Source organism: Strix aluco, chromosome 15, assembly GCF_031877795.1.
Source record: "Strix aluco isolate bStrAlu1 chromosome 15, bStrAlu1.hap1, whole genome shotgun sequence".
In the NCBI taxonomy this organism is placed as follows: Eukaryota; Metazoa; Chordata; class Aves; order Strigiformes; family Strigidae; genus Strix; species Strix aluco.
Window position 1 is genome coordinate 18,991,655 of NC_133945.1, and position 12,456 is coordinate 19,004,110.

The 12,456-nt window shown below is 35.3% G+C and overlaps 1 protein-coding gene across 27 annotated transcripts in view; it reads right to left on the bottom strand.

Annotated features, from left to right (window-relative positions):
- LOC141930165 (RNA binding protein fox-1 homolog 1) overlaps window positions 1-12,456 on the bottom strand; it is a 920,114-nt gene that overhangs the window by 47,256 nt on the left and 860,402 nt on the right. For all 27 annotated transcript variants that reach the window (XM_074840613.1, XM_074840607.1, XM_074840609.1 and 24 more), the window contains one exon: window positions 4,587-4,719. In XM_074840613.1, coding sequence (XP_074696714.1) covers window positions 4,587-4,719 — 133 coding nt within the window. The remainder of the gene's footprint in view (window positions 1-4,586; window positions 4,720-12,456) is intronic.

Sequence of the window (12,456 nt, forward strand, 5' to 3'; positions counted from 1 at the left end):
GGCAATGTAGGTACTGCCAACTGCACCTACAGTCTGTCATAAGAGTACCTTTGCTAGTAGCTTCTGCTTTATTAGGATATTTCTTACACCATTAGTAGGCACTTTGTCAATAAAATAGATAATCCTAGAAAGACGTAAGTCAAGCCAAGAAGACTTTTTTTTTTATTGATGTCTTCTTTTTTTTAAAGAAATTATTTTGTACAAAACACTATCTAGTACCCAGAGAGAAGCCTGAAACAAAGGTCAAAGAAGCAGTAAGCTCAAATCTTCCCATATGGAAGCTGTCCCAAAAAAGAAGGTATGAAAGGAATTTAGTCAGCTTAAAATAGTAACTGCTTTGCTCCTCAACCAAGTCACCAGTCCTGCTGTGGAGTTCCGGGAGAGCCCCCTGAGATGAGCAGGGATTAGCTCCTAGCTCCACAGCTACCTCCTCGCATACTGACAAGCTCTGACCTCCATGCACCGCTCATGCCACACACAACACAACCGTCTTGCTTCTCTTCCTCCTGCAGCATAGTGCTGAAGCTAAGCTCTCGATGCAATGTAGATCTCCAAACACTTTTAAATTTCAGCGTTCAGTTTTCTCACACAAATGAAGCTTTACTCCCTCATTTCGGTTGGTTTTGTATGGTACATTAACAATTGTACATTAACAAATTATACATATGAAGCTATGAGTAAGCTGCATACTGTAGTATTTCAAGGCATTAGAAGTGATGCTAAAAATGAAGTATCTTCCATGAGCTAATAAACAAGACTCTATCTCAAGGAATTAGTGAAATGCCTCACTCGCAAGGAAAGGATCCATTAATTATTTCTGTAGTGCTACATAACTCATGAACACTGATTTCCATTTTAAATGACATGTTTTAAAGCATATGTGCTGTTCTTTGATTTATAAGAAAACAATGGCCTTATATACAGCTATAATCAAGAATTTTTCTCAGACCTAGCAAACCATGCTGTATTTGCTGTTTCTCAGTAACTGTGAGGCCCAGCAGAAGAGAGCTGTCCATATGAACCACACTAACTTGTTTCACCTAATGAGCACAAGATCTAGATTTCCTTACAGCCTGGGACTCGTTGCCATTTCTTAGATTTCTTGATAAACAGTTTCTAAGAAAAGGTCACAGTCAGTATCAAACAGGATACCAGTGAACAAGAACAACCACAGGTTCAAGGGAGACATAATAGAAAAGGCTTTTGTTACAGAGCAGGGAATCCTCAGACAGTGCTGCTGAGAGGAAGCAGCATGTCACAGTCTAGTCTAAGGAATACACACCCTTAGCTTTACAGTTGATTTCCAAATTTAAAGCAAAATTATTCAGCTTCTACTCCAAAACTGAAGTGTGAAGGTTATTTCAGATGAAGTATTATATTTTATTTCAGTAATAAGCTTTCTAAGGTTGATAAAAGAAAATGAAAACGGTAATTTCAAACTTCAGCTTTCAATTTTACACTTATATGTGGGTTCTTTTTTAAAAAGAAAAGTAATATTTTTCTAACTAAACAGTGCTGGAACTTAATGTAAATTTATAATTAAAATTTCATCCATCATTATACAAAATAAATGTCTTTTTTTTTTTTAATGGTTGAAAACATTTTAGTATGAAACTGTTTGCTTGGCTCTAAGGCTGGGTTCCTTCCTTGAGTGAAAAATGAGAAATTGTTACTAAATGAATTGCAAAAGACCATTCAATGTTTTTTCAATTTTTCGTATCAATATTCCAAGTTGTTTGCTTCCTTCTGTAAGTCGATTCATTCTCTGTGATCTCTTTATTATCTCTCTATTATTCCTTGACTCCTACTCCCACTGTGACTGAAAACCACATTCTTATAATTTATTTTAACTGATTAAGGATTTTATGTGATTAAAATTCCTTTTTGCTGCTTTGATAGGTCAGACTACATAATGGGTGAGCACAGAACAAAGTATTGCAAAAAAATTCCAAATTGTACTATTGTATCAGTGAAGTTACTAGCACAAGATCTAATACACAAGGCCAAAATTATTTCAGAATAGAGCTTTATTAATCCAACTGTGTTATCAGTGCAACAGAGGTATGTATTATTTCTGCACCGATCCATGAACTACAAAAGTTGAAAGTTTGTTTTGTGCATTGGAAAGCAGTGCCTTGTTATAAAGCATAGGTGGATGGAGAAAATTAAACCTGACAAATATCTGAACTGAAGTCTATCTAAATTAAGACAAAGCTTACTAATTGAAAACTTCTGCAGCGTTAAACTGTGATAGAAAACATACTGACTGGAAAGGTGAGCCCTAGATTCCCAAGGTTCAATCTCAGACAGCAGTATTCACAACAATAAGGTGCGACTTCTTAATGATGCAATGCACAGCTCCCTCTGAAGTCACCTTTAAGGACAGGTCATGAAGGAAATAGGCGAGATCTGTCCAACCTAACTGGCAAACCACTCCGCAGAAGAATGCAGAAGTGCCGAGTTGACCTCTTGGAACCCAGTTCCAAAACGCTGCTGAACCTGGCTGCAGTGCGAAACTTCTGTATTAAGTTACAAGAGGTTTTCACAGCGTTTATACATCTAACTTGCTACCTAAAGATGCTGAAAGTAAGCAGTACAATTACATGAGAATATATATGTATTACACTTGGAAATTTAATTCTTCCTGCTGAGTCACTGTACTAACTAAACTATAAAATGTATAAACCACACACATACATACACAGAGCACCCACATGTGGCCCCTTAAAGCAAATTTTGCAACTAGTAACAAAAAAAGTATTGTCCAATTCAAAAACTGTATCACACATAGCTGGTGTATATTTTCTTATACAACTTTATGACTTTGTATTAAACTAAAGTATTATGTTCATGACATCATGAAACTGGTAATAACCCATGTCGTTATCTCGGTACGTACTGCACACTATGTTCAAATCTAAGTTCTTTTTCAACTAAGTAAAGATGGAAAGAGTCCACTTTCTTTATGTGCAGTGTACATTTTGTAGCTGAGACATCCAGACTGAAATCGACTCTTGTAGGGCATTCTAAACTTGTTCCTGTCATTGACATGTACAAATACCTGGACTAACCCTAAATGAGCGTCTGGGCAACAGTAGGATAATTTTGGTGGGACACCATCCTTGCTCAAAGGTAATTCAGGCAATCTTCAAAAATCATAGTGTTTCCTCCAGTAATGGTAATACTGTTTTGCTTACTAGTTAATATTATTTTGCTCATTAAACTACACAAACACTTAAAAAAAATAGAATACACTTTTACAAAATACCCTGATTCTGTGGCATCATTTTTATGTTCATTTTTAGAACATCTTATTTCTCTGAGGTGATAACTGCCCGATGTGAAGGAATGGTCAAAGTGTCTCTCTTGCATATCCCTGAAAATTTAGCTCAAAGGCTGACTGACTAGATTAGCAAACTTGTCTAGAAAAAAAACATGGCTTTTGACTTAATAGAACAAAGGTTTAATGAGAAACTGAGGGAACTAGTGAAGGGCATCCATCTTCGTAACAAATTAGGAGGACAGGGTCTTGTGCTGCAAGCTCTCTTACAAGGGGTTATCCACAGTGAGAGCAGATGAGCTGCTGAACAGGATTTTAGTGAGGGTGGACAGATCGATTGCCTTCTCTCAAAGACTTTGCAAACCCTTCCTTACCCTTTCTCAGAAAGATCTGGTTGCTCTACAAAGAGGTAGTGGCATGTCTACCCCAAATTTTTATGACAAAATACTATTCTGGCCTGAGATCCGCTCAGTTTTATGAGTTTCTAAACTTCCCAATTTCTTAACAGCTGATTTTGACAATGTTGGGGCTTTTAAATATCATATGCAGCACACAAAACTGTTCTGTGCCAGCATTTACAGAGCTACAGGAGAATTTGTTTCTTCTTTCTTTCTCTGAAAAATATAACTTAAAAAAAAGTCTTTTGAAATAACAGGAGATTATTGAGTTTCTAGAAATTATTACTAAGAATTTCTCTCCTTTGTTCCTTAGTTTACTACTTGGTTTTAGTAAATGTAGGTCGCTGACAGTGAAATCTTAAGGTATTATTTAAGCAAACGTACTGAAAAACACATGGCCCTGAGAGAAGCACCCCAGATTTCTATCATGGTAAAGATGTCAACTAGAAAAACTAAACAAACTGCAATATAATTAAAAAAACAAAACAAAACTCAAAAAATACCGCTAAGCTTTCAGGTCCAGAGACAACTTTCAGTGGATTATTTGGAGAAAAAAAAAAAAAAAAAAAGAAGTTAACTTGATCCAACCTCCTTAATAACCAGATGTTTGCAATCATCAAAAATATATCTTTAGCTGAAACAATTTCCCTGTTCCAAAGCGTTCCGTTTCTAAGAGCATTTACATAACAATATGTGACATCTGAAATGCTTAAGGCCACCAACCATGGCAGTACAAATTACAGTCATTTTTCAACATTCCGTGCAAGGTGCACCACTTCCAGCACTGGGATTGGTTGCATGCTGTGGTGGTTTCTGCAGTGAGACACAATCAGCATGCACCACACTCACACATAGTTTGTAGCCTTTGGAGATTCATGCTAATAGGTGAAAGAGGCTGATCTCCTTACCCGCCGTAGGCTGGAATTGGAGGGGGGGGTGCTGCTGCACGAAATGTGTTGTACACCGTGCGACCTCGGCCTCTTAGATGTGCACCTCTGTAAGCAGCAGCTGCAGTTGCAGCAGGGTAGGGAAATCCTGGCACTGTGAAGAAAAAAAGAGGAATGAATGTAAAATATTCAGATCAGTCTACGGTTTTAAAACAAGGGTAATGTAGCAGCATGCTTGTGCTAATATTACAGTTTGCCTGTAACTGGATGAGGGAGTTGAAAATAAGTAAATTATTAGTCTTTTAACCTGAGGCCTCCTCTTCTTACAAAAACTCTTTGTATGCAAACAGGAGACAGCAAACTGGGAATTTAGATGGCAGCATCATAGGTGGCTCTCACTCTCTTAGAAGACACTATTAAAAATAATGTTGAGTGTTTTAGCCAACACTGCTACCAGGAGACTCTTGAGGTCCAGTTCAGGCTCAAATTTATAATGCCAGAGATTTCCATCACATTATTGGATCTATCTTCAAAAGTCAGCCCTGCTTTAAGTGGAGGTGAGATGTTAGACCAAGTGATCTAAAGTGATCTAAATTATCCAGTGATTTTACCAATCAAACAGAGCTTGACTTTTGCTCTAAAGTTGATTATTAACTGGATCTTAATTGCGTACAAAGGGCAAGAAAGACAGAGTAAGAGTTTTCTCAGATTTTGGGTGTGTACCTAATTCATAACAGTACCCATTAGTCCTTCAAAGGCAAGAGTTGCATAGGTTGGAAATATCTATCTGAATTCAGATAATATCCAGACCCAACAGAAACAATTTAGACAGATAACAAAGAAATTAACTCAGACATTTTTATAATGTCATTGCAACTAAGTGTAAATATTAATTACCTTTCCATGTGAGACTTAAAATATTTTAATCAGAAATTTAACAGTAATACAGTGCAACTTCAAGTTTTTTATCTGTAAAATGTCTCTCTTCATAAACTCTTTAATTGAAATATAAAAATAAAAAAAATCCACTTTGCTTTCTGTGACAGTTTTTTTAACCAGTTCTTCATTACTTCATCTCTCCTTTCTACGTATATTGCTGGTCAATGTTAGAATAGCTATTTTCTGAATGAATTAATCAGTAAGACAGAGAAAATCAAATCCAGCTCTGTTGGCACTCAGGTTACTTCAGTTGTGCTTCACTGTGTTGAATTTTTTTCAGCATATAAATAGATAAAAGAAATAAATATTGCTTAGCAAAGCCCTAATAAGAAGCAAGCAAATAGAAGTAACAATGTACAAAACAGTAAGTTTTTCAAGCCTGAAATACAAATTGATTTCAATCCACATTTGTCTTTCATCTCTTTTAGCATTAAATTTTAAAAGAAGCATTGAATTTGAAAAAGAAAATGAAAGAAATCACAACTTGTAGATATTGCTAGCTGAACGTATGAAGGAAAATACTGTAATAATGGTGACTTCTCCATTACTGCCTTACTACTGTGGCTTTGGGGCTTTGCTAGGTCCTTCTCTCACTGACAAAAAGGTTACACAGTAATTCTGAAAAGATTTACATGTCTGTGATACAACATAAAACCACCTTATGGCAATACAAATAAATTAAAACAGTCTTTTAAAAAGTGCAAATACCATATTTTTATTTCTCTTTCTGTAAAAAGAATATGTGTCACAATCAGAATGATGAACTTACAGCACTCAATATACTGTTGATAACTTTGCAATCAACTGCATTTAAGCAGACTTAAAGAGAGTCATGGAAAGCATTTTTTGGGGGGAAAAATGATCATATATATCATATACTTGAAATTCAGATACTGTAAGTACTTTTGCATATATTCAAATATTGAACAGTATAAACGCAGTAGTGCTAGAATCATGACCTACTGCTCAAACCTTGTAACTTTTGTTCTTTTACTTTCCAAGTAAACAATCTTGCATACTAATCAGTACAGTGTTCACACGAAAATGTAAAAGATAATTTTCAGAGGACTGAATATATAGGCAAACATTACAGTAAAAAGATCTACAGGTTGTGCTGTAGTTCCTCTGATAGAGTGGACTGTCTCCAGATAGTAACAGATAAATAAAAGGTGCAATGCTCTAATAAAATTTCATAGATGGAAGTTAGCAATACATGAGAAAAACATGAGGGTTGGACACATGTCATCACTGTTCACTTCTGTCCCTTAGAGAACGTATTTGGGAATGCCACATGCTGGAGACTTCCTGTCTTGGCTTAAATGAGGTGATGCACACAACATACGTTTTAAACGGTCACTTAATTATAATCATGTCTGTTACTTCTGTAAGAGAAACAATGAAGTGGACTGGTACTCTTCAGCATGGAAAGGAAGTGACTCTGGGAGCTATGACAAAGCTGCACAATCATGAATAATGGAGAAAATACGGGAAAAGGAGGCTCTTCACACAGCCTCTAATTAAGCCGCCATGGAAATTTTTGCCACTGGATGTTATGGATGCTAAAAGTTTGAAAGTTTATATGATCGAAAAGGATGAACAGTTTCCCTGCGGAGAAATAGTATAAAGACATCACCTCTGGTTTACAAAACCAACTCCAAATTGTAGAAAGCTAACAAAATGTTCAAGAACAATATACCTCCGCAGTCGCTTCAGTCTTACAACTTTTTTTAGGCATTCAGCTTTTATTCCTTTCCAAATACAGGGTATTGAACTAGATGGAGAAGTAATCTAATCCAGTATGATCATCTCTGTTATAAGAGTAATATTTGCTTCCAGTCTGCCTGCATGAGAAAAGTGACTCCTTTCCACCTAGTAGATGGTCATTTCGAGAAGTAAGTTTCTCCAATATTTTGAGAATTGGTGCCTTTTTTAAAAATCATGCAAATAAATTAATAAACCTCCAACAAAATAGTGCTGAGAAGAGTTCGCTTAAGCAAATGGGCGAAAATGGACTTGAGAGTCTGGCCAGGAAAAACTGCTATCTGAAATGGTGTGTATCTTAAATGATAAACCTGAAGGCCGATAGTCTGTAGCTACCTTTAAAATAACCTGTAGTCTTTAGGGGCACTCTTAAACTGCCAAGACTAAGAAAAATTTCTCTGACTTAAAATCCACTGACAAAAAATGACCGAAGTCTGACAACCTTTGAGCAGTTTGGACAACTTCTTCACTTACACGTGCACCTGTAGTTCTCTACATAGTGACAGAAAACACTTTCACAAGAAAAACAGAAACAGTGGTAAAGAAAACCAAACCAATTCGAAAAAGTCTAAGCTCCAGCAATGTAAGGTATCTAACAATGTTGTGGGCTTGCAATACATGATCTGGAAACTCCTGCTCTGAGATCTGTTTCAGCAATTAATTCTCTGTAATTAATGTTCGGCAATATATAAGGCAGTTGCCTTCTTTCAGTGCAACACTCAGGGTCCTAGGCAATCTTTTTGCTGTAAAATGCACTGTTTGAAGTTAACTCACAATTCCTCCATACAGCCACACACCTTATACATGTGTGTGAAGAATGGACCTACCTCTTGATTTTCCGAAGAAATTAGGTCTAATGAAACCCAACTGGAACTGTGCAGAAGTTGTACGGGAGTCAGTGAGAATATACCTCTGCGGAAGCATGAACTCCTACTGTGGTTTATGAGTATTTTTTCCCCTTGAATTGTACCATTCAATCCAGCTTTCACACAGATAGAAAATATTAATTTATTTTTAATTTAATTTTTATTAATTTACATTAAAATATAAATTTTTGCAATAACTGAGCATTTATCCTAAATAATCTTTATTCTGCATGGTAGTCACAACCTTGGAAAGAATTATAAGAAGGGCCACTGACCTGAAATCTTTGACAGTGAATGGTTCTCTACAAAGAAATGTCACTGGAAAAGCAGAGTGCCTCCATCAATGGATGAGTAAAAAAGAACATAAAATATTTTTTTAAAATAGTATTACATTTTTATGAGAAAGAAGGTTTTCCCTTGTGAAAGAGGAGAAAAGGCTAGAAGATAGAGATAAGCAGGAAGAGTCACTTAGCCCATAAGTGTTTACCAAATCCAGAACCCATAATGGAAGCTCAGCATTCATGAGAGATGCTAAGGTAAGACAGTGATTTCTACCATTTTCAAAGTATTTGCAACACAAAGGATGTGTTAAAATGAAAAGCCTGAAGTTATTGTTTTCCTATGCTTGCCTTGCATTGTCTCCTTAATAAAATCATTAAGCATAAAATGTCTAGAGCAAAGCAAAACTCCAAAAAAGCTTGTAGAAGCAATTCCACGGAAGGTAGATTAGTGATTTGGAGTTCTGTCGGGATGAGGATAAGACATGATGGAAACTAAGCCTGAAAAATACAGAACTAATACTGGCATTACAAGGTCTTATGATCAAGTGAGGTCTAACAGGAGAGTTTATATATAACAGAATTATATCAGTCCCCAAAACCTGATTTGGGTCAGTCTAAAAATCAGAGTAAACAAGCCTTCTATTTCCAGGTAGTAATGTTAAAGATTAAGTGTAGAGGTAAAATAATCAGGATCATGCCACCTTGGATTTGAGTTCAGCAAAAAAAAGTTATGCTACTTCAGCCCAGCTGAGAAATCATATGGTTAGGAACATGTAATAACTACAGAATTTATTTTGCTACCAACTTTTTAATATCCTCACTCCAAAATAACCAGCAGAAGTGGCACCATTAGAACACAGCTGAAGAATGGACTTCATAAAAACAATTTCATTGAAAGGGCTCTCCCATCAGGAAGCATTAAGTGCTATTAACCAGCCCCACAAGTAATGAATATATTAGCCAGGAGGGGTAAAGATTTTAATGACTTACAGTTTGTAGGTCAACCTTCCTTAGTGCTTCAGTGCCAAACTGCTGAAACTCAGTCACTGATAATGCTATTATAATGGGGTTGAAAATGTGTTTGACTCTCAGCAGGGAAGCATCTGAGTCCACTTCTAAGCAAAAGTACCTTAAATTTATCAAAGCAATTTGATGACTGAAATTCTTCTGATCTGTGATAGAGAAAAGGCAGATTTCTCCAACTACACATTGATGATATGAGGTGATAATATGAGGTTAAAAAAAAACAAACACGACTTTTCTAAGGACTATATATAGTCAAATGTCAAGCCAAAGAAACAATTTACATTCTCATCTAATAGCCCCCCATCAGTTCTGTAGTGATTCATTCAGCTGTTCAAATATGAATGAGACTACACGGGCAACAACAAAAAATCAGTTCCTACAGTGGAACTGCATTTTTACTTTTTCAAATTAAAAAAGAAGAGTGAAAACAATATACTGTTGAAGTGCTTGGTTTTGCTTGATAAAATTATCCAAAACCATAAAAATCATCTTGTATTATAGCCTAAATGAAAATTTTTTAGGAACATTACGTTGGTAAGATTCCTTCTTTAAACCTATTTGTTCTATTTTTATATTTAACAGGATAAAATTTTAAAAAAATTGTATTATTACAATGAATATTGTCCAAAAAGTACTCTCTTCTGGATACGTTTTGTAAACATGGAAACACTGTCGGGGTACCTCCTTCATCAAACTTCAGTTTAGATCTCAAACATGAAATCTCTTCAGCAAATTGCAATATGTAGGCAAATAAAAAGTCCTTTGGAATTAACAGGATTCATGTTAATATACTGGCAAAATTCAGGTAACTAATGATTTTATATAGAAAACAAATATGAACATTAGGAAAAGAAGAGGAACTTAATCTTTGTGTTCACAGATGAAATTTAATCAAATCTTAATTTCTCCCGAAAGATGTAATATAAGCATTGGTTTTATTAATATTTTATTAAATGAACATGACAGGTAGGTGCACTTCCTAGGCACCATATCTCAACATGCCTTGGAAAACAAAGACTGAAGGAACAATGACAATGCTTAAGTTCCCAAAAGGAGGAATATAACCTGGTAAAAAATACTTAAGGGTTATACACTGTGTATTAAAGTTTTAAAGCTTTGGGATAGATGGAAGAGTAGCAGATGCAGAAAACAACAGGGGGCAGATTTTGTATCAAAGCCATAAAAATATACAGCCATTTTAATGGGCAATTATTCTTTGCCTTTGTGCTGTGGTTTGAATTTGTATGAAAGTGCCATATGCCTCAAGAAAGGTGTGCCATCAAAATGGATGAACGAATCTACCTCTCATCACTCCTAATCTCTCCTCCTTCACACAAACTAGCAGGTCATCCACTATCAAGAGTTTTCAAATGTTTTACGGTAAAGAATTTTAATGTTACATCATGTCTAAATCAGTTTATAGCTAATTTACTGCAACGCAGCTTAAATGTTAGAAAGGCAAGGAAACACATTTACATTTTTCCCATAGTTCAGGAGGATCCCTGTTGAGGAAACACTTCAGAAGTGCTGGACAATAAATTAAAAACAAAGAGATATAATTGGTAGCACGCTGAGAAAGGCTAAGCAGAATAATCTATACGATCTTATCTGAGATTTCAGGAACAGAATCAGGAGTTTATCCCGATGCCGTGTAATGAGTTTTCACTTTACCGTAATAGCAATTAGTAGTATTACTTGGCATTCTTTAAAAGAATTATAAAACCTGTGTTAAAGAGGATGTGTGCAGACCTTTGCATTTAAATACACAGTCCAAAGTACAGGGCAAGGAAAATTTAAGCTCTGTTACTACAGATTTTAACATAAAAAGGCTTTTACATTATATATGAATACACATACGGATTCTTAAAATTTCAGGGTAAAAAAATCTTTAGAAAGTTCACAATGTTTAAAAATAGCAAGCTGAAAATACATTTTTTCACTTGTCACTTTTGTGAGATGATTAACCCTGGGATCGAGCTGTGAATTAACTGAATTCAAAGGAAATTTCGCATGTATGTCAAATACAGTCACAACTGGTCACTTCTATTTCCTTCATTCACAATCTATTTATTTTTTGAAACACATACTTAAAATTAGTAGAACAATCATGTCCTTACTATTGTACAAAAATATATGTCAGTATTAAACACTGTTGTTTAGGAATGAATAAATCTGTATTTTGGACAAACCATTACTTATAGGACATTCTCATTTGAAATGCATTGGAAAAGGAAAACAAAAATCTCTAATTAATGTACAAGTCTAATCACCATTCTCCACATGGAAGAGTAATTTTTCACTGTTCATTTGCTCAGTGTAATCTCAAAACTGACATAACAGAAAAGCAATGGCCTATAAATCTGCTCTCATTTGTTTCTTTAATATTCATATTCCATTGAACTACAGCTGCTTGTTGCTGCAGTCTATTACAACATGCAAAACTGTCGATAAAAATATTATGAAAGGCAAGATGTGTTTCTTCATGGTTCTGTGTGCCATTTGTTTTTAAAAAAATAACAATAAATGACTCACGGATTGTCCCTTAGTTTGCTGCATGCTGGGCGATTAGTGATTAATTACCTTGCTGCAAATTGACATGGCACAAGGAAATTGACACAGCTCTGATTAATTAACTTTTTCTGTGAGACAGTTACTTACAAAACACTGCACACTGTAATTGAATCCCTTTACACAACACTACTGCATTAAGCTTCCAGTCAAATCCAAATTAGCACCAAATTTTACATAAATTTGGTTAAACTTTTTATAATAAGGTATACCCTGAAAGTTTACATAAATATTTCTAGAAAGAGGACAGACAGCTGCTTTAAGACACTGTTTTCAACTATTTCATCCTCAGACATATGAAAAATAAGATGGTAGATTTTTCCATACCTAATGACCATCATAATCAAGTGCACTCAAAAAACATACATAAAATATTTCAGAAAAAGCAACCTCCTATTTAATGAACTTATGTCAAATAGTAGGAAGACACCTAACTGTTCCAACAAAACT